General features: G+C 32.8%; 1 protein-coding gene and 1 long non-coding RNA gene across 6 annotated transcripts in view; one reads left to right on the top strand and one right to left on the bottom strand.

Moving 5' to 3' along the window:
- LOC148611662 (centrosome-associated protein 350-like) overlaps positions 1-16,216 on the top strand; it is a 118,630-nt gene extending 102,414 nt beyond the window's left edge. For all 5 annotated transcript variants that reach the window (XM_088592431.1, XM_088592432.1, XM_088592433.1 and 2 more), the window contains 16 exons: positions 298-386; positions 667-803; positions 1,114-1,272; positions 2,100-2,230; positions 3,620-3,787; positions 4,103-4,210; positions 4,500-4,568; positions 4,804-4,849; positions 5,073-5,378; positions 5,979-6,210; positions 6,523-6,764; positions 7,462-7,637; positions 8,363-8,573; positions 8,924-10,689; positions 11,460-11,595; positions 12,095-16,216. In XM_088592431.1, coding sequence (XP_088448557.1) covers positions 298-386; positions 667-803; positions 1,114-1,272; positions 2,100-2,230; positions 3,620-3,787; positions 4,103-4,210; positions 4,500-4,568; positions 4,804-4,849; positions 5,073-5,378; positions 5,979-6,210; positions 6,523-6,764; positions 7,462-7,637; positions 8,363-8,573; positions 8,924-10,689; positions 11,460-11,595; positions 12,095-12,747 — 4,629 coding nt within the window. In that variant the 3' untranslated portion in view covers positions 12,748-16,216. The remainder of the gene's footprint in view (positions 1-297; positions 387-666; positions 804-1,113; positions 1,273-2,099; positions 2,231-3,619; positions 3,788-4,102; positions 4,211-4,499; positions 4,569-4,803; positions 4,850-5,072; positions 5,379-5,978; positions 6,211-6,522; positions 6,765-7,461; positions 7,638-8,362; positions 8,574-8,923; positions 10,690-11,459; positions 11,596-12,094) is intronic.
- On the bottom strand, positions 314-19,936 carry LOC148611661 (uncharacterized). Its single transcript, XR_015924170.1, has 3 exons — positions 19,916-19,936; positions 1,256-1,396; positions 314-445 (listed from the first exon to the last, which is right to left on the bottom strand). It is a non-coding gene; the product is annotated as an uncharacterized LOC148611661 (long non-coding RNA).
- Positions 19,937-23,227: the final 3,291 nt, after the last annotated feature.

The following is a 23,227-nucleotide window of genomic DNA, read 5'->3' as shown; positions in this document are numbered from 1 at the left end:
AATTTTCTTCTAATGGTACATTCATTTAGACTTGTATTTATATGACTAACAAAAAGGCATATGAATATTAATTAAGCAATTAATTAGAAGTCAGTTTTTGAGTGGTTAACGCAAAAAGAAAAAGTGAAATATGTTTGATGTGGAAAAAATTTGAAGACAGAATACAGAAAATATGATCGTAAAACCACAAAGTAAAAGGATCAAGAGCAGGTCAGTATTGGGAATAGAAGACATGCCTGGTATGGAAAATAAAATACAATAATAAACCTTATATTTATTTTGATTTTCATTTTACAGAATCAATCAAGTAGTGATTACAGAAGTCATCCAGACTCTGCCAGAACATACAGTGAGAAGACATCTCTGAAAACCTCTTACTCCTCCAGGTGAAATATCTGATAATATATGTTCTACATAACGATTCCAGTGCATATCAATCGTTAACCTACAATATACAAACATGTATTGTTAATACTTGATCTACATTGCTGTAATTGTTATAAATTCTGTCTGATATTTTTTTCTGATTGATTTTACAAAGGCTATATGCTTACATAATTCTAGTTTGGGAATCATTACATATTACATTTAAACTTCAACAAATATCAATAGTATAAACCTCTTCTTGATACAAGTTAACAATAGAATGTACTTTTACTTTCACAGGACTGCCACTAGCAGCGTGAAAACAGCTAGTGACACACAAAAAGGGGGAGACAGTGATTCTTCTATAAGGTCTATGAGTGGGGCTGATGCTAGAGACGAATCTAAGTCTGAGAGCATACTAGAGGATATTTCACAGGGTAAGACAGTAATTGATGATAGGACTTAATTTGGTCTCAAAAAGACTGGGATGGATATAGTCAGTGAAATCACTCTATCAGTGCTTTGTTCACAAAAATAAGAATGTCCTATACTATTTTAAATATTTTTGTACATGAAACATTAGCAATGTGTTACAGCTACTTTCATGATATTTATTCTGTTGTTTTTCATTAAATTCTTTTCCAAGCATCTGTTATATTTCATTTTTTTTAATCTTACAACTGTCAGAGATTAGATTAGACTAGTCTTGTTTGAGATACAAATTTTATTATATATTTTTTATTCCAGCATCAGGTGATGAATACTCTATAAATTTTGATGATACAATGACAGAGGATGAAATTGAAGAGAAATCATTCAAGGCCATCTTACCGTCAGAGAGTCATCGTAAACGTGCCAAAAAACATCACATAGATAACATGTCAGTTACCTCAGATGAAGGTTCAGGTATATACATATTTAATACTTCAGCCACAGAGTGCCACGAGCACAGTTTTGCCCTTGTTTGTCAGCCCACTGCTATTTCTGTTAACCTTTCTTCAACAACAACTTTTCTCAATTTTTAACAAAGCTGTAATTACAAAGTTCCAAATGGAATCAAATGAAACTTTATTCCTATATTAATATAAGACTTCTGCAATTGATAAATTGTACTTTTTTTTTTAGTTCTGAAATATCATGTTTGTTTGTTTGTTGGGGTTTAACGTCCGAGCAGCAATATTTCAGCTATATTCAGTTCTGAAATATCCAGTTCTTCTTTACTTCTTATAGTTAACATTATAAAACTAAGTCCTATTTCTTCTGTTTATCCTGTGTAATTGACTATAAGTAGAATTTGAAACATAATTGCAAAAGTTTGCTATTTATATTCAGTAGTTAAAATCAATTACCACTTCAACAGATTTTAAAGAAATAAAACCAGGCAAATTATGTCAATAAACACCACTTTGTCACAGTAAAAGAATTACATAACATGCATATAAAAACATAATTGGCATGTATTGTTAAATGTGTTAGGTCATGTGATTATCATGAGATCAATTTAACACCTGTGTACATAGATATTAACATTGTATTGAATAAAGTTAGATTTGTACTTGCTAAATTTCCTTTTTTATGTGATAATTGGGTAAAAAATAACCTTCACAGTTTTCTCTATGCTAAAAATTCATACTGAATTAAAGTAATTGAAGTTCTTCACAGAGGTATCTATACAGATAATATGGGTGTTTCTCGTGGTCGAAAATTTAAGAAGCAAATTGTGTACATTGTAGTACCAAATACCCCTCGCCTTTCTGTTGATGATCTGGGATCTTATATTCTGGGAGAGGATTCTTTCAACAAGTTCACAGAGGAGATGGTCAAACAGTTTATGAAGGAAGAAGAAATGAGGGCTCAGCATCAGGTATACTTGTAACACTATTGCTACATTCTACAAGAATTAAAATTTGCTGATGTTAAAAGGGGAAAAGTAGTCTTGTGTTGTCTTCAGTGCTGTTTTTGAGAAGAACCCTTCTCAAAAACCTCAAAGCCTCCTTTAATTTGCTTGAATACTGAATACATGTTAAAGAGCAAGATTGGGGATGTGTTTCAATTACCTATCTGAACCAACTTCTTGAGAAAAAAAACACAGGCAGAACCATTTAATTGGTTCATGAAAACTTGTAAGGCACCAACCATTTTTATTTAGGGGGTTGGCCTGGGATTTGTTGTTGGATAAAAAAAAGATTTTTTTTATTAATATTTCAATTGAAATCAATATTTTTAGCTCACCTAGGAATATAGGAAATTTTTTCTCCTATGAAAAATTTGGACAGAATTCAATGAAAATTAATATAGCTGTTCCTTAAGTATGAGAAAAAAACATGGCCACTTTTACCAAAAAATGAAATGTTGTTTATCAAGCCAGGTGAGAGATTCAGGCTATATAGAACCTCAAATTATTTTAAAATCTGCCTCCTGAAGCAAAGTGGAAAATATAGAATTAATGTTTTCATTTTTTTTTCAATAGATATTTTCTTCAAAATTTTGATTTTTTTTTTTTCAACAAGATCTCAGGCCCCCTGGCCTATAGCATGTTGGTGCCTAATTATCTTAATAAACTGCTCTGTCCATCTGAAGTGATATTTTCTGATCTAACAGTATGAAAAGGATGATTGTAACATCTTGTAAAAACAAATCTATTTAAAAGTAAGTATTAATAAGACTTTTCATTACCAAAAGAAAATGAAAGCTTTTAATTGACATGACTTTGATCGTTTTAATTATACTGGTTATCGATTATTTTCAACCCCCTTAACTATTATCACATCTCAAACTTTATTTCATGACAAACAGTTTATAATTAACTTCAATAAGTAGGGTGTTGATCCAAAGAAAACACATAACCTGTTATTTTTTTTAATATTAATAATTCTTTATATTTTATCTTAAGTTATGTTTATTGTATCTCTGTTACACTTTTTAAAAATATTTGTGAAATGATAAGCAGAAGTTTGCTAGAACTGAAGTATTACAAACTAATAAGGTGTACTCATAGTCAAAGAAGATAATTACACTCTGATAATGTTATTGAAATTTATTTTTATGTCGTTGCATCTTGAAATTATGAGATAAAGCAGATTCAGTGTAACATCACCATGGGCCAAGTACAGAAGTATGAAAGAAAATTAGAATTGACCCAAATGACCTTGCCCTACATGGAAATTTAAGTTTTCAGTGGAAGAAATTTAGACATAATTACCTTCAATATCATTAATGCTATTAAATAATGAATTATTTTTTTTCTGTTTAGTCTGCACTGTTACATCTACGAGAGAAAGCATTGGTAGAGAAGACCAAGACAGAGTTAGAATGGTTAGAACAACAGAAACACAGAATACGCAACAAAGGAGCAGACGACTCTTATCCTAATATTGTCAAACGACAACGAGGCTTGAAAATGAAACTTCAGGAACAACAGGTTAACTATTTGTTGAAAGTTTTCTTATTTTATTTATTAATTTAGACACCTCATCTTGTGTTTCCATGGTTATTTGATGTCTATGAGTAATTGAGTTAAAATAGAAAATAAAGAATTGATCAGAGTATAGATATTTTTTTAAGTCTAACACCTTTTTCATATAAAAAAAGACATTTTAATTTGTTGGGTAAAAAAAAATGTTGCACATCATTTTACTGAACTTTTTTGAAAGCATTAGACGCTTCTAGGTGAGGACACTAGTGAAAATACTGCATTATGGGTATTTATGTAGATTTTTATAATACAATGTTCTAGGCTGAAATCCAGAGAATGAGAGAGGCAAACAAAGCAGCCTCTAGAGAAAGACAATTACTGTTACAACAGAGAGAAGAAATAAGTCGTCTTCGTCAACAAACCAATAAGGTATACTTATTGTCAAAGGAAGATAATTCAGTTATGATAAAGTCATTAAAATTATTTTTTATGTCATTACATCTTGTAAATAAAGAGATTTAGTGTTACATCACAATGGACCAAGTATGGAAGACTGTAGTATTTTCTTTATATAAAAAAGACCAAACTTATTGGTTATTATTACTTTCCTTTTGTATGTCTGGAAAAAAAAATGTAAAACTTGAATTTCATATAAATTTTTTTTTGTTTCATTTGTTTTTACCACTTGCTTGAGAAAAACATTTTTTGTTTTATTCAGACAAAACAGAAGCTGAGTGGCAGACTGGGCAGACCAGCTGAAGTTCACACAGAGGATGAATTCTACATTGTAGGTGTTAGAATTTTGGGAACGTTTGCATTTCTTTGAAGCATATGATTCATATAGACCTTATTTCAATGCACTGCTTTAAATTGCAGTTTGTCTACTTTTGGGAATTTTTATCATAAATAAACATAAAAAAGCGTATAAAATGTTAATTACACATGCATTCAACATATTTATCTTCATTCTCTCAGATATGTTAAGTTAAGCAGATTCTAATCATTGCTCATTTCTATTTCAGAATGAAAGTGGTCAAGACACAGATAATGATGTGTCACAGAAAAAAGGTAATGTCAATAATTTCATTTTAGACTACGGATTTTAATCATTATCAAAATAGTGAGAGGAAGATTGTTTGTGGTGCAAATAGTAAAAAGAACTATTCAGTTATTTACAAACAAGTTATTATGTGTTACCATGAATTAAATTCTGTATCTGTATTATCAGATTTTTCCACAGTAAACATATTTCATGCTATCTGTAGTTCAATATATTATCCTTATTATCCAGATTACAAGTCTGATTCTGAGATCTACACAGAGCCGAAAGTGACAGGTGGCGAGAAGAGTCTAGATAAAATAAAAAAACTTCACCTGGATGAAAGGTATCTGACAAAAAGAGAACAGAGACTGAGGGAAAGGAAGAAATCTGCCAAAGAACTGCTTGACTGGAAAAAGAGGTTAGATGAGGAAGAAAAACACATTTTTGAGCTTGAGAAAAAAGCCCTGAAAGTTTGGGATCATGGAGAGAAAGACAAGAAAAAGAGAGAGAAGGAGGTAGAGAAAGTAAAACCTCCCACCAAGAGGGAAGTTAAAGGTATGAAATTACTGATAAATCCTAAAATGAGGAACTGGATTTGTTAATTTTTATACCTCTAATGAGTGGGGCTATATTGGGATCACCTTGTCTACCCATCTGTCCATTACATTTTTCTGTAACTTTTTCTGAGGTTGTGCATAATGGAAATTTTCAATACAGATTTCTCAGCTTCCGCAGAAGGAAATACATAGATATTTGGTATATTGCTTTCTCTTGGTGACTTGTACTTTGTCTCACTTTCCCAGCTTTGACTGAAATGGTTGAGTGGGGGGTATTCTTAGCACAACATGGCATGCAAAATCTTGTTGTTTTTTAAATAAAACCTTTTAACTACTTCTAACTCTATTTTGTAGTTCAATGTTTTACCATTCCAGTATACTGACACTGAAACCTATCAGGTTATTCACTACAGTTAAGTTTGACCTTAGTATACATAAATAACACTTTATTGACAACACCACCATGGTTATGCATAATAATATATCAAAACAAAATAAGTCACTGAAAAAGCAAAACATTTTTTTGTATGTATTTTTTAGGACGAGTTCTATATATTTTTTAAAAAATTAATAACAAAGGTATTTTCTTTTATGTCAGAATCTCGTACACAGTCAGTGACACAGGATGATACTATTATTTCTGAGAACATAAGCATGGCTAAAGATGATTCCATCACTAATACCCCTCGCATGGTCAGTGCTAGTGAAAGTTCTCCAGAAGATAGACAAAATCAAACCAAACTTGGAAGAAGTGAAAGTGAAAGTTCTATAATAGAGGAGGTCAAGTCAGAATACAGTATGGATGAAACAACTCCTGTAAAGAGTAGAAAGTAAGTCTTTTCATATAATAAGGCATTATGGAACTTTTAACATTACTTGAAGTCAAATTTTTCTCACAATTATATGAAACTAAATAGCATTTTCAACTAAATTTGACAAAATGACAGTAATTCAACAGTTATTTCTGCAGAATTTACAGTAAAATAAAAATAAATTAACATTGTTGCTTATATACCATGTTCTTCAGAAAGTCAAGCAAAATTTTGACAAATGACTCTATTGTCTTTTGAATGATGTCTCCAATACAGGTCCTAGACTAATGTGTCAATATATTACTATAAATAATGCTTCTGTCCCTTTAGATCCAAGGGACCTGAATCTGCCACCATTGAGAGTCAGTACAGTGAAACTTTTGAAGATGCCACCAGTGTTCAAACCAGTCGTAAAAGTTCCAAGTCTCCACGGTCTCCGCTTGATAAACTTAGCAAGCGAGGCCTTCAGATGGGGGCTCTGGCAGGAAGAAATATTTCGTCTCCTCGTTCCCTATTCAGTAAAACCAGAAGCTGTTCTGAGAGTGAATCTGAGGAGTCTATTTCTCATACAGGTACATTTTTACCTGGTGAATTGTATTGTTCTTCTAAGTACAGTCCAACCTGCTCTTTAGGAAACCAGTTTAAAGCAAAAGCCTTATTAGGTCATTGTTTTACCCTAATTTGAATTGTCTATCCATCATTCAGTTAGTCAGTCCCAATCTTTTCACAATTATTTCAACTGCCAATGAATGGACGGATCAATGTCATATTTAGTATGTGGCTTTATATAGATAGGGCATACAATGTTTCGCTTGCTGTCTTGATATCACCTTCCTGTACTAGTCCATGTATACCTAGCAGGACATGTGCAATTTTTTTTTTTTTATTTAAACCTCTATTAAAAATTACCATATTCTTACTCCGTACTTATACCTTGATTTAATGTACAGATCAAGTCTAATTATGGTGTAAATTGCATTTGGCAATAAGGAGTTACAGCGACCTTTTTAGACAATTTGGAATGCAAGGGTATCTTTGATCCAGAATCAAGTTGGGTTCTGTTTTTTTTTTTTGTTTTTTTTTTTTGCTAGAAACTAAAATGGCACTAAAAATACCGAACAGATAAAGAAACAGAAGAATATTTTTTTTAAAATACGAATATTGAAACCTAATGAAATTTTTTGAAACCTTTTTGGTATTTACAATAAATTAGTGAGTGATATTTTTGTCTTGAAATTATCTCAGCTTGCCAATGAACATTTTTTTTAGATGCATCGTATGCAGAGACCCAGTCTGATCTCAGTGATTTCGAAGGTCGTGTAAGAGCCTTGAATGATGAACTGAGACACAGGAAACAAGTCGCTGAACGATTAAAACGCGAAAGGAAGAAAAGGAAAAAAGAGATTTTGAAAAGTAAAGAGGATGCTTTGAAGAAACAAATAGAGGTGAATGAAAGAAATTTTACTATAGAATATGATCTGTTGCCAAAGTGAAAATATTTGAACTGAGTGTTAGTTCTTGTATCAAAACTCCTGGATCAAGTTATGCATTGTCAAAAAATAGATTTTTCATAATGGTTTACGTTAAAAGATATATATTTCTTATTGTTATTACAATGCTGAGGCAATATTTGTAATATGGAAGACATTATTGTAAAGTTTGAAGTGTTTGAAAGCATTTGTAAAACATTTTGGTTACTAGCAAATAATACATTAATGTATAATACTGTGGAAGTATTATAATTTGTGGATACCAAATTTTGTGGATTAGGGAGGAAACACAAGTTTGTGGATTCTTGAATTTGTGGTTTTGAAGTTTTCAGTATATACATCAATGGATATCTCCTTTTCGTTGGGATCCAAATTTCTTGTTTTGACCTACCCACGAAAACCACAAAAATTGGTACCCCATGAAAATAGTGCTTTCACAGTAGAAGCTATTGTCTATGACACCAAAACATGCATTCAACAAAATACTACAGCTGTCAGCAATTACTTCTAGAAGTATATAATCAAGTTGTAGTTTTATTTTAGAATGTTTACAGAAAGGAATACAATTCAATGTTTTCTGCAAAAATCTAAGTTTTTATGTGTACTAAGTGTTGGTATTTCAACTGAATACAAATTAAATGGTAGGAATGGTCCATGAGAACTTGATTAATATTTTGTAGGCTTATGATAACCACATAAGTCAGTTGAAAACAGAGCTACAGAAGGAAATGGAACATGAACCTGTGAAAGCCAGTGTTAAACCACAGATCAAACAGCCAAAAGTTAGCCCCACCAAAAATCTCAAATCTCCAATCAAATACAATGATGAACCTCGGAATTCAAGCTCCAGCCATGATGAGTCTTCCCAGCTGTCTCCAACTATACAGGATGGTATGATAATGTTTTATCAATTTTTTGTCCACATTCAAAATAAATTTGAAGGATTTTAACAATTTTTTAGAGAATGTTTGTTTTGAAAAAAAGACAGCTTCTTTTGTTATATTTTATTATGATATCATTATTTATTGGACAATAAAGGATAAATTTGAGGGGGAGCATAACAAGTGATTGAGTGCAGTTGTTTGATATCATATTATTCTTAAAATCTCTTTTAAAATATTTCTTCTGTCTTAAATATGCATTTTAAAGTTACTCTGTGTAAAAAACTTTTTCCTGTATTTTTTTCAATCATTTTTCCTGAAAACCTTTGACCAATTATGACTACCATTAATGTATTTTAGAGAGTAAGCTGGTTAGTCCAGAACCTAAAGTTACTCCACCATCTAAATCTAAGATTTCTCTAGACAAAATATCTGAGGGAAGTGAATCATCAAGATCCCAGCTAACAGTTGAATCTCGGAAGAGGTCTGTAAATGAGGAAGAATCAATAAAGGAAGACATAACAGAACAAATTCAGGAGGATATTTCTGAGGCAGATAGTTACACAGATAGATCTAAATCCTCAGCTTTGTTGAAAATTCATAATTCTCTGAAGGATGATAAATTAAGTCCTAGGGATGATATATCACTCAGATCAGAGAGAAGTCCCAGGGATTACTCTTACACTGAAGACTTTAATACAGAGGATATTACTTCACATAAGGCTACTAGTGTCCGTACCTTGCCTACTGATCATGTTGACCTCCAACCTCGACCTTCACCTCGATCTATAACAGAAAATGTCATATCAGAAGTTATTAGCGAACGTTTGCATAGTCAAGCAGATGATGATGAATCGTTCATCAAACCTCTAGAAAATATTCAAACGAATGTAGAGTATGAAGAAAGTGACATTGAACCAAAATCACCTCCATCCACTACAAAAACTGACTCACGGCCATCTAGTGCTAAAAGTACATCTAGTATTTTTGATGAATCAGAATCAGAAAGATCAGAAATTGAAAAACGTTTAAGGGTTACCTCCCCTGATAAGTCTGTTTATAGTGAAGAAGTTACAACAGATGAGTCTCCTATGCAGACAGCAAGAGCTGGAGAATCCAGAATTCCTGGTGGAGTATTTGACATTGATCAGTTACTTGGTCCTGAAACTCTCCCTGGAGATGAAGATGAGGAAACTCCTCTAGCATCTCCAAGAGATGAGGAGCCTCCATCAACCACTGAAGATGAAAGAACTGAAGACTATCATGACTTCACTGTTGGGGATCGTGTACAAGTTACAGGACCTAATGGTCAAAGACAAAGTGGTACTCTGAAATTTAAAGGGAGGGTCAAGTTTGCATCAGGTATTTGGGCTGGTGTAGAATTGGAATCTCCTGACGGTCGACATGATGGAACATATGATGATGGTCAGAGATATTTTACATGCCGCCCAAATCATGGTGTAATAGTGCCTGCTAATGACTTAAGAAATGCTCCTCTACCTAAAATGAGGAGTCCATTGCGAACGAGCGATGAGTTTGTCCGAAGTAGTATAGAAAGTGTGAACACCTCTGCTGATCAAGAGGAATTGAATCAGGTCATTAGAGAAACTGATGCCAGAGTGCAAGGTTTTGAACAGGAAGGTGACAATAAGGACAAATTAGTCGATGATATAACTGACAACATTCTTATTGATCTGGTTGAAAAAGAAAGAAATTTTGTCAAAGTCAAAACATCTCCACCAGTAGCTCCAAAACCAAAGAAACCAAATATTTTACAAAATGGTTCTGATGTTATAGTGAATGGCAATGCTAATGATCTTGAGAAAGAAATATTTGCCCAGAAAAATAACAAACATGTAAACTTGACTGATAAGCTTGTAGATACATTGCTAGATGATGCACTAACAAAAATGATATCAACAAGAAATAAACAACGAAGTCGAGGAGGAGACAATAATCTGATAGATTTTGACGATGTACAACCCCAACAGAATAAAGTAGAAATGTCTCCATCCGATGAGTTGCTGGATGTTATGAATAAACCTGATCCTTCTAACGTGCCTTCAGATGTACCGCTGCGACCAGGATCACCGCTACCAGGAAGTAAACCAAAGGCACCTCAACAGGTAACATCAAGTTTATTTACTGTTAATTCAGAAATTATTTGGTTTTTTTTTTTATTATTGTGAAGATGTGACAGACATAAAATTGGGATAATTATAACTCATTTATGATGCAGGATTATTTTTTTCTCAAACTACAGAAGTTTAAAAAAAGCATTTCTTCCTTAAATTCCAAAAGTATGCCACAATAATTTCTGAATTTTTATAAATGTCAATTCAAACATTTTCATATTGTACTTTTTCAGGCTTTTATGAAAAATATCTTGTAACATTACTTCCTACAACCTGGGAAACCTTCAAACAACATTTACTAAAAATTGTGCTTCATTCATTAAAAAAATCTTCCATGCAAGTTTGAAATATTGTGATAACAGCCCTATTACATCAATGAAAAAACTTCTCATTCATTTCTTAATGTACAATAATAATTGATTTACGTATTCAATTAACTTTCTTTTCAACTTATCTTTCAAAATTTGTATGTATTGATACAATAAGGTGGGCATACATGTACAACTTACAGATTTGACCTCTTCAGCCAAAAAAAAAAAAATAAACAAACAAAAAGACTTCAACTGTATGTATTAATTAAGGTGTATTGTACAATGTTTATTGTGATCTTTAATGGGACATACATGTACAACTTACAGATTTGACCTCTTCAGCCAAAAAAAAAAAATAAAGAAAGAGACTAACTGTTATTGTTACTTAAGGTGTATTGTACATCATTTATTGTGGTGTTTGATGGTACTAACCTTTATTCTTTCTTGCAGCAAACAGCCAAAGAAACCTTACAACAAGATATTTCAGACCTTCTTGGGATGAATGATGATGATTATATTGATGATAATGACCTGTTGCCTGTAGGGACACCAGACAAGGCACCACCACCTTACCCGGGCAGTGAAGGTGAGGTTTAACATCATACTTGGTTCTTAGTCAGTCAAGCTTGTTAGTTGATTGACCAGTTCTGGATCAAGTGTATATTTATTTTATGGCTTTCTTCCTAGTACAGAATTCCATTTAACTTATTCCAACACTGTACTGCATAGTTGTCATTGCAATTTTTTAAAATCTGTATGCAATTTTAACTTTGGTAACACAGAGATCTTTAGTGATGGGGAAAGTTTTTATTCACAAGTATTACTGCAATCCCAACTCAGTTAATTTTCAGCAATAATAGAAAGAACACAATAACAAATTAATGAGCTGTACACTTATACGTCAATAATGTGTAAGGTAAAGACTTAAGTTTGTTCTATTGTACAAGGCAATACAGACCAAGCAAATCAATTGTCACATCACAAAAACTGTCCCCAAATTGGGAACTTTTACCATTCTAATTTTATCTTGTGCTTCTGTCTACAGCTTACTTAATAATTTAATAAATGATGTCCATTCTTTACAGAAGCCCAGTTAATGAAGGCTGAACTTCAGAAGATGGCTTCAGAGGAATTATACTATGCAGTTCCCCATGAGACAGATGAAGTACGAGGAATTGTGGCTGATGCTGTTGAGGTGTACTGGCAAACACGACGATGTGGGGAACCTTTAGACAATGTACAGATTCCAGATAGTTATTATTCTAATGATGACCTAAATGGTGACCTTGATAGTAATAGTAAACGTGTGTTTAAAAAATTGTTATTTGACTTGTCAGGGGACATAATTAGAGACATTTATAAAAATGACGAAGAGGAACCGCCACCTTGGCAGAAGGTCACACGTAGGCAACAAAAATATTTCCGTGGTGCTTCACCCCCCTCTTCTATTGACAATTTAACTTCAATTGTTCAGCAAGCTGTGATAAATATCTTGGGACTTAATGGGTCTCGCAAGGCCGACAAAAATAAATGGACTATTAGAAAACGAAAAGATCACGTAGACAATATTCTAGTGGAAGAACTTCGGGAAGAGGAGCCACGGTGGATTAACTATGATGATGATGAATTAGCTGTCAAAATGCAACTGACAGATACTATATTTGACATGTTATTGAACGACACTGTTCATACAATGAACAGAGTGTATCAAAAGAAGAAAATGGCAAACCAAGTGTAGTGGTTAATTCTGTGATATACCAAAAGCATGGTGAGATTGGTACGGGTTGTGCAGCTGTGTGTATGGTTGTCATGTGATATGTGTGGGAGGCCATTTTAAGGTCATGTGATATTGTACATACATGGTCTATTTATTTCATGTAGATATTACGTGATATTTGTGTGGTGCTAATTAAATCGGTCATGTTTAGAGGGTTTTTTTTTGTCACACATTCATTTGATGGTTTTGTTTGGTTCAATTCATTTTTGTTTTCATTACCAACAAAAAATGACATATTTTATCATAAGAGTTCACAGATGTAGACTTAAGTTATGGAAAACAGTAGGTGAGGAATAGTATGAAATGATTTCAAGGAAGTAGATCTAAGGTAAGGGACAAAACTCTTACAAATCATTGGAACATTTGTATTCAGCATTTGACATCAATCTCATGTAAGTATCAAAGTAACTTGAATTGATTTCATTATGTTGCTTGAAAGCTTGATAGGCTTTGGTGAAATTGAATATAATACAACCATATCACTGATTTGGAATTATTTCAATTATCCTAGGTCTACCTCCTTAAGTTAACATTCTAAAAGTTATGACTGTTTGATTTTGAAAGTATGCCTTTAAATCATGTATTCAAGATTATAACTGATAGCAATTTGATGAAATAAGCCAGAAATAAGTTTTGACTCATTGCCAACTATTTCAACTGATTGTATTTATCATGCCATGTAGAAATGAAGGGATTTGAATAAATTAATTGAAGAAGTATGACTTACTAAAAAATTGTTGCAGTATTGTAAATTGGATTACCCCCCTTTGCTCATATTCACATCGGCAGCACACAAGTAAGAATGGCTTGAAAACATTCCGTCCATGTTTTTGATACATTTTTTTTTTTTTTTTTTTTTTTTTTGTTAATAGCTTTTCTTTCAACATTTACACAAAAAATAAGTTTTCAAATTCAAGATGTGTTATTTTAAGGATATGTTTCGTCAACTGTACATTTATATCAGAATTTGCATTTAATTAAACAAAGCATTTGTACTTCAATTAACTCTATGGTGCAATTCATGATATGAAAATAAAATATGGAGTTTGTTGATGATATTAGGATTTCAGCTGAGTTAATTCAATGTAAGGGAAAGGGGCATTTGTCTGCTTAATTACAAGTATTTCTCAAGTGCACAAATATTTTTTTGGTGACGCTGACACTTTCAAAAATCACTAATAAATTTTCTTTGACTATTATAGCACACTTGCTCCTTTAAAAGGTAGTGAGATTATTTGTTGTAAAATGAGATGTATAGGTCCTGTATGGTTGTTTTTACTTGCTCTCACTTCACTTCCTTTTTCCACTGATTTATAGCAGTGCTAAATGCATATAATAGTGCCAAACTCTTTTGTGCTTGTGTCCTTCATGTAATAATTATTTTCTTCTTTACCTGACATAACTGAGTCTGTTGTTAAAACATGTATATTGAATGCTAATGACTTGGAAAAAAACTTTTTAAAATTCTGTGATTTTCTACCAAAACTTGAATAACTTCATTAATATAATTGAATCTTGACCTTATTAATATTATAGAAGATTCTAATTTTATGGGTGGACTGGTAACATACAATTGATATGTGCATGTACTGATAAATTTGAGGTCAGACAGTCAAAATTTGTAATGATACCCTATATATGTGTAAATCTGTCTGATAAGAGTTAGTTTGATGGATAGTAATGGGTTATATAGTGTCCCATAACTATGGCAAATCTTCCTTTATCTTCAAATAGTATGGTGAATAAATTAGTTTAGGCCATTTATCAAGTTATATAACTCAAGCATTTTTTTGCTGCTTTTTAATTGACAGAAAGTAAATTAACCTTTTTTTTTTGTTCCTTTTGTAAGGGCAACTCTAGATATTGTGAAAATTATTTTTTTTTTTTTCAAATATTGATTTAATTATGTTAATTTAGGATTAAACACATTGATTAAAGTGAACTCTGGATTATTAGCAAAATATAAAGTTATCATATCTTGGAGTGAGAAATCATAGTTTGCTATGAAGTAATTTTCAAGTAGACCTATGTTTTCTTAAATGTTGACTTTCCTGCATTTATAAAATTGATTTAATGAATCTGTATAACAGCCTCAATAGTTGCTCAAGCTTATACCTTTGGGTATGTTGGATTTTTTTTTTTTTTCAATTGATCCTGTCTGAATATTTGAAAGGCCCATGGGTGCTGAAGTTAAAAATAAACAATAAACTCAGTTACAGGAGTTACATTTTTTTTCTATTGTATGTTCTAATTTGTTCCCTTTACCACAAGTTGTCTCCCTATTCATATATATATAAATTAGTGTTCAAAATAAGTGAATATAATAACACACTTGGACTGAAAGGCTTTGTTAAATTCATGCTAAAATTTCTTTGCTTTGTTCCCATTATAGTAAAATGAGTTATTGACAAATTTAATTTTATTTCTTCAGATTATTAACAAATCATTAAAGTTGAATCTAAAAATATACCCAAACTCCCCTTTTTAATTTGTGTTTGATTTTGAATTTTAAAAAAAAGTATTAAAAGGGAGATAACTTTTCTTTAAAAGGGGATAAGTAGAGCGTTGTAAAAATTCTGATGTGTATTCCATAGAGGGCAGCAGCTATTTAATACTGTAGAATTATAATGTACAATACCGTTATTTATATATTTATTAGAAATTGTACATTTTTATACCTATACTTGTAAAAATTAATTCAAATGTTGATGATATTATTCGTTATTTTGAAGGAAGATCTGTTAACTGTTTGTTGTCTTTTTTTTTTTTTGCCTCATTGTATATTTATTTTATTTTACAAATTATACTGAAAAACAGAGAACTTTCCTCACCAAACAAGTGAGATTATTTACTAGTGCTACAAAATCTTTGAAAAAAAGTTTGAAAAGTTAAATTCAGATTGAATAGTTTTGTCGTCATACAGTGATTGAGGGAAGGTGTTGTTATCTTTCTGGAGAATACTATTGAATTCTAATTATTTGGTACCTTTTTCATTTAAAATAAAAGCATTTCAGAAATATCAATGTGCTAAATTTCTCTACAGAAAATCCTTCTCTGGGTCTTTTTTATGAAAGCATTTCAGCCATTTTGTTCTCATAAGAATGTAAAAACAAAATTAGGAATTTCTTGTTTAATACACCTTTCACGGTATCCAATACCATATGAATTGACAAGTAATTTTTCTTTTGTTCTTTTTGATGGCTTTTGTTGGACTGTAACAGTTATTTTTGGTCAACTTTGTTAATGACTTTTGACACAAATTATAAATAGACTTAGACCATAGAGGTGTAATATTTTGTATTTTTCATACCAATATTTTGTATATTTGTAGTCGTTTCCATTTCATTTTTTGTAATCTATGCAAAAAATTGTAACACTTATGCTTCTCAACAGTAGAGGCATAGAGAATAAAATCTAACCAAAAATCTTCTCAATGTTTTTATATTTAGTCTAGCAGTGAATTGATACTTTTTGCCCAAGTTATTAACCAAAATAAAATCCTGAAAATACAGTGCTGTTGAATCTTAAGACATAATGAATCTTACAGATTTCCGGTATTTATTTCCTTGCAAAGGAAGTTGTTAAGGGATATAGTGACTTTACTGTCCGTCTTTCTGTGACATTCTTGTGAACTTTTTAGAACCTACACACTTTAGTGGATTTCGACCAAACTTGGCTCATACTTTTGAATAGTTCTTTATTTCCTCTTGAAGAGATATAATGACAAACAAATTTACAAATAGATATCAGTAAAATCTAAATTATATAATAAGAATGTTACAATTCAACTTAAATGACTTCTGATTTTACAGTTTATCTACATTACAACAAAATATATTTCATGATACCCACTAATTACTCATGGGTGGGGGTGGGGTGGGGCTGATATTTTCTGCATTGGCAAATCTCAGGAGCCTATTATTGTCGGAGGCTTTGCACCACATGGACGTGACATAGTCTCATAAAATTGAACAAATCTATTTCATCAGATGTATTTACCAGTTTACCTAGAAATATTTCAAATAAGTCATATCCATCACGCACGTACAGGTTGATAAACAAACACAACGGAAAATGTTCAATAATAAGGTCCCAAAAAGAGTCTCGTATTGGTTTGATGGCAGGGCAGCTACAGCAGGCGTGAACATATAAGTCCAAAAATAATCTCTTGCACAGAATACATAAACCAGCGGTTATATTTGGAGTATCAGTTAAGAGTTTTTTTAAATACCATACTGTGTTTCTGCTTGTTTCCAAAATGGTGCTAATTCGACGCTGTTGATGACATTTGGAAACCGAAGAAAGTCTCCATCAACACAAGTGCGGGATTTCCAGTTAGTCTCTTGCACATGCCAAACTGAATTATTCACAATTGATTTCAATTCACGTTTAGTAGGAAATGGCCAGTAAATACATATTCTTTTAGGTATCCATGGAGCTCATAATAAAATAGAATTTCAAAAATGTACTCAAAAATTATACTCCCTGCATAGTCATTTTGGAGGGGATTTCATGCTTTCATGTTTTTCATGCCCTGTTAAATTAAAAACCAACCAACAGTGATCAAAATTTACTTGGATGTGTTAGTATGATATACAAGAACTTTATATTATATATACACTCATTGGTACTGTTACTTCTTTAACGTTGATATTCACTAATGTCTCTTTTTATGTATATCTATGCAAGCTGCACAGCATAATGATTTTTCTCACATTAACCATGAAAAATTATATGAAGAACATTCTGTAAAATAGACCCTTTTGTGCTAACGTTGGGGTAGTCGATGAGCATGCATAGAGCATGCTCAATATACACTTCCGCGAGGCGGAAAATTCTTTTTTTCTACCGAAGCTCTAAAGCTCTGGCGGAAGTGTATATTGAGCATGCTCACCAACTTACCACAAAAGGGTCTATTGTGTCATTTGAGAAACCTTTATAAAGTCTAAAAGTATATCATTTATTGACTATGATGATTGGGTTTTTTTACGGTCTTGACTATCCTTACGGATCTCGCACGACCGCCCCTTACGGGGATTCTGTTAGTAATGCCGGTTAGTTGTAGAAGATAGCGGAGCCCAGCCTTCGGGATACCTGACCGAAGAACTCAGTCCGAGCGGCTGGGCTGCTGTGTTGATGCTCTGGCCCAGGCGTTTCCCTACCCTAACTGTTCGGGAGTACGTCAACTAGTCCGAATTTCCTCTGACCCTGCAACCCTCCTCTTACTTATTTGGATATTGATATGTCGGGTTGGGGTCAGAACGATGTGCCATACAAAAAGTTGGAGATTTAGCGGTACCGCGGAGTATCGCCCTTCAACCGCTTGTAGAAGAAGAGGAGGGTTGCAGGGTCAGAGGAAATTCGGACTATACGTCACAACGCAACGTGAAGAGTGATTTAATGACTACATAACTTTAATAGCTTTATATAAGTATGAACTTAGTTCACCTGAGATATATATATATGCAATTGGTTGATATCTCTGGTTAACTCCTGCAGGAGAAATGACATTAAATTTATCAGTTAGTGACAAAGCTAGGTGATGTAGTTATTTTCGAATGAAAAAGATAGAACATATAACTACCATAGGTAGAAAGTAATAGGTATACACAAGTATCTGTAAATTATCAGGTCATTAATAAACTGTTGGTACAGACTGGATAAGGGTTGACAAAAGGTGGACTAATAGAATATAAACAGTTTACAGGATAATGGTCAGCCAGTAGGCTAAGTCAAGAACCTAATGATTGCAAGGGCTTTAAGGAACAAGACAGTGATCATGGTGGCCCCGCTCAAATCATTCCTATTAAAACTATATAGAATGACATTCAATGTCTATAATACTTCATTTTCATTTACACTGGTCAGTTTCTTTTTTCTTCTTCCTTTTCCTCAGGGTCATTTTAAATTATAACGTTTTGATCTTTCTCTCATGATCAAATCATATAACTTCAATTTATTGCCATCAAATATATAAAAGTCATTTATGAACAAGCAAAAAAACGAGAATTGTTTGCATAAACAAAAGAAAAGAATTAACCATGTCATGATAGTACTTCTGTTCTCGGTTAAATAACTATAAACGTGCCTAAAAGAAGCATAATTTAATAAGTACACTAATGTTTTTACATCGGGAAATTTTCTGTCTTGGTGCCATTCTAGAGGAACGGAATTCCGGCCTATTACGTTGTAAGAGTACGTGGAAGTGGCACTATCGGATTCTTTGTTTTGTTTTGTTTTGCGGAGGGGGTGTTTCGTGTCATGTTTTGTTTTGTGTTGCGGAGGGAGTGTTTCATGTCATGTTTTGTTTTGTTTTGCGGAGGGAGTGTTTCGTGTCATGTTTTGTTTTGTTTTGCGGAGGGAGTGTTTCACGTCATGTTTTGTTTTGCGGAGGGGTTGTTTCGTGTCATGTTTTGTTTTGTTTTGCGGAGGGAGTGTTTCATGTGATGTTTTGTTTTGCGGAGGGAGTGTTTCACGTCATGTTTTGTTTTGCGGAGAGGGTGTTTCGTGTCATGTTTTTTGGTCTTTAACATTGATCACCTCTATTGAACTATCACAGTGTACACATTTTTATGACACAAAGCTAGATCAGACTTCTTATTGTGATGATTGGGAGTTTTTACGATCTTAACTATATCCTTACAGGTCTCGCACGACCGCCCCTTACGGGGATTCTGTCAGTACTGCCGGTTAGTAGTAGAAGACAGCAGAGCCCAGCCTTCGGGATACCTGACCGAAGGACTCAGTCAGAGTATGTCCTACTAGCGGCTGGGCTGCTGTGTTGACGCTCTGGCCTACTCCTAGACCCCACGGGGATCCGAGAGCGTTTCCCCACTCTAACTGTTTGGGAGTATGTCGTATTGTCTTCGGTACGTCAGGGACATACCTTGACTTTGGTAACTCGATGTATAGTCATCCAAGATGTCAAAAATACTGCATGTGTCGGCAAGAAACTTACAATGGGAAACTATATACGTAGTATCACCCAGTTGTATAGTGATTTCTTTACTAATATCCTAAATGTGCATGGTATGGAAAAATGATTTACTTGTAATGTACTAAAATAATTTAAATGTCTTATTATAAACACCTTTGTGATTTTTTACATGTCAATGGCATAAACACTAACCTGCTGTTTTTACATTTTCTCGTCACACACTGTACGAGTGACTTGTCATAAAGGTACTAATTATAGGAAATTTCCTAGGGTAATTGTTTATATCTGTATTTGTTTGTAAATAGTATCATTGATAAATACAGGAATGCTTTCAAGCTGAACGACATCAATATATGAATTAGGTCACAATTTTAATGATATAAAAATAATTTCCTTTTCTTTACCAAATGCAGAACGATAATTCATTAATCTTTTTTGAGCTGAATTAATAACAGAAAAAAATACAACATTGAAATGATCCTGAATGTATTAGGTTTTCAAGGATGTGTATGCCAATCTAATGAAAAAGTAGATAGCGGTCGACGGTAATTACAAAATTTCTTCAAGACTTCGGATTCGGTGTTGAATATTGTAACTGTTATGGTTAATATATTTTTAATAATTCTTGATTTAGTGGAATCCCACTAGTGCCGCTGATACTTTAACTGAAAGGTCGCATTGATCAAAGCCATGGCAGAGATCGAAACTGCGAAGAGCGCGATAGAAAGTGGTCCCAACACACGTGCTTGTTCCTACTATCAAGTGAGCTGGCCGACTAGTGTTTCATGTTATACTGGTATACTTGTCGGGTTTCATATCAATTCGATAGTGGAGGCAAGATCCTGTGATCCCAGCTTGTTAAGACGTAGCGTACGGTGTTGGTGTCATTTTTGGTAACGTCGAAATCGGCAAAATTTGACGTCTTTTTTGTATTGCGACGTACATCGTGCTAAAATTGTTACACGTTAAAAGAAGCGTGCTTATTTATTTTTTTTACATAACATAAAACACACGACATGTTTTATTATTTAATTATCCGATTCGATATTAATTTTTCGTACGTTTTGGTCAATTGAAATGATCCATGCAGAGTACATCCTGATATGGTAAATAGTTAGGTATCAACCATTTAAAAATTATTTAGAAGGAAATTTTATCCTATGAGAAAAATGTTAGGAATTATGAAAACAAATTTCGTGATGCGCTTAAAAAAAGTAAAACACCCTCACTAAAACAAAGCCAATAAACCTACAAGCAGAAAAGTCAGTCGCACACCTCACACCACCCCCGCGGGAAATCATATAGTGAAAGCGTATAAAGTACATCTTTCCTATTTGGTTTTATATCTGTAATGTAGATGTATGTTGATATTTCCGAATACATGTGCTCGTTTCAGAATTTTATAAGGTATGTTGCTAAAGATAAGGGTGCACTATACAGTTATATTAAGGCGCACTGTTTCGCACACCAAGTTACCCCCTTCAAATTTTGTAAAACTTAAAATTAAAAGTTGAAATTTGGTGGATATATTGTTTAAATGTAGATGAGCATTTATAAATAGACCGATGTAATATATGTTATGGTAAACAGGTGTAATTTAAATGAAAAATGGTAACCGGAATGTTTCGGTCCCCTGCCGTATTAGGTTCGCTCCTCAGCATCAGAAAAACCTTATTTCGCACCAACTTTTGGGACTAAATTTGCGAGAAAATGAATCGAAAAGGGTCTTTTTATTTTTACCTTTTTTTCCACCTACTCCATGCATGCTTTCATCCTGTGGTAGTGTCTAAGTGCTTGGTATTTTATAAAATATAGTATTTTGCTGTTAGTTTTGGAAAGGCACCCCTGATTTGTACTAAAACTCAGTAATATGTTTTCAGTATGTTACCATGGCTACTGGATTTTATAAGAATAATCACTAAATTACTTATAAATGACTTGAACCTCCACACACCAAGGATTTAAAAAATATGCACTTTTTTATGACAAAACACTAGAAATTTCTGTGTGGACTGCCTCAAAACCGCTTTATTTCAACAAAATGAGACCAAATTTTCAGAAACGACCTAACTGTATTGTACTACCTTATAGCAAATTTTCAGGAACCCTACATCTGAAAAAATAGGATTTTCACCATAGAAACCACAATTTCTTGTGTAGGTTAAGGTATACTGAGTAAGAAAATGTAGTTTGTGTTAAAAAATTTAATTGTTTAGTGCAAATAAGTCCTTAACAACCAAATTTTCTGAATTTTCATCATTTCAAATGCAACATCATAGAAGATATTCTTGTATCCTCTTGTGGTATGTGCTATTCTAACCACTGATAAGTAAAAAATGTTACTTCTTTAGCTAATAATAAATAAAATTGATAACCGAACAAACATGTTACTTATTTAGCTTATAATAAATAAAATGAATAACCGAACAAACTTTTTCTGTGCAAATAAATATTGCAATGTGGAAAAGAAAGTCAAAACAAGCCTTTTAGTACCCAGTCTTATGTTTTGGAAAAACTCCATGATTTTCTATACTTTCATCCTCATATGCTATTTTTTGGGGGTATGAAAACTAATGATGAGATAAAAACATCTAATAAGTACTTTTTCAGTGCCCATAGTGTGAAAAAAATCTGTGTCTAAATGTGTTTTCTCATTTTTGCCATGTATACAGCCTTTTTCATTGTATGAACATGTAGCAGAACACAAGGCAGAATTATCCCCAATCTGGGGGAGCAGACCAAGTATTAGATTTGCTCTAGAATCAATATCCTATGTTCAATTTTAATAAATCTGGTATTTTTTAATTCCATACTAATAGAGCTTTCGAAAAAATATGCACTTTTTATGACAAAACACTAGAAATTTCTGTGTGGACTGCCTCAAAGCAGCTTTATTTCAACAAAATAAGACCAAACTTTCAGAAATGACCCAACTGTATTGTACTACCTAAAACATTGCTAAACATTTCGAGAAAACAAAACCTTGGCAAATCTTCCTCTTTGAGAAAATTTGAGAACGAAATCTCCTGTTTTTATTATAGGACGAAGAAAACTTGCGGTCATATAATGTTATGGCACAGTCGTGGTCCGCGTCGTCGTCGTGGTCTGGGGACACTTTGTATCTGTGCGATAACTTAAGTTGTGGTTGACGAATTGTTCTGAAATGTTGATATGATTTTACCAACAACTAAGAAGATTCCTACTTAATTTGGACTTTCTTGCCCCTGTCGCTTTAGAAAAAGGGGCCAAAAATGGTGAAAATAAGTATTTCATTAAAACTTATGTAGAATGTTTTTTTTCGATTTTAATTATTCTAATTTTAATGTGTTCTTTATTTAATTCGGCTGAACAAATGTACAGCAGATTTTATGTGTTTTGGACCGTTTTCAAGTTATAGGGGGTCAAAGTTGGGCAACGCCCAAAAACATTTTAACTTTTTGTTTTGTTTTTTTTTTTTTTTTTGGTCCGATTTCGAAATTTTTTATTTCATTGGATTCTTTTTTG

Source organism: Perna viridis, chromosome 7 (genome assembly GCF_037379345.1).
Source record: "Perna viridis isolate PV_CMFRI_1.1 ecotype Kerala chromosome 7, ASM3737934v1, whole genome shotgun sequence".
Lineage (NCBI taxonomy): Eukaryota > Metazoa > Mollusca > Bivalvia > Mytilida > Mytilidae > Perna > Perna viridis.
The sequence above is the reverse complement of the archived record's forward strand: the minus strand, read 5'-3'. Positions and strand labels throughout refer to the sequence as shown.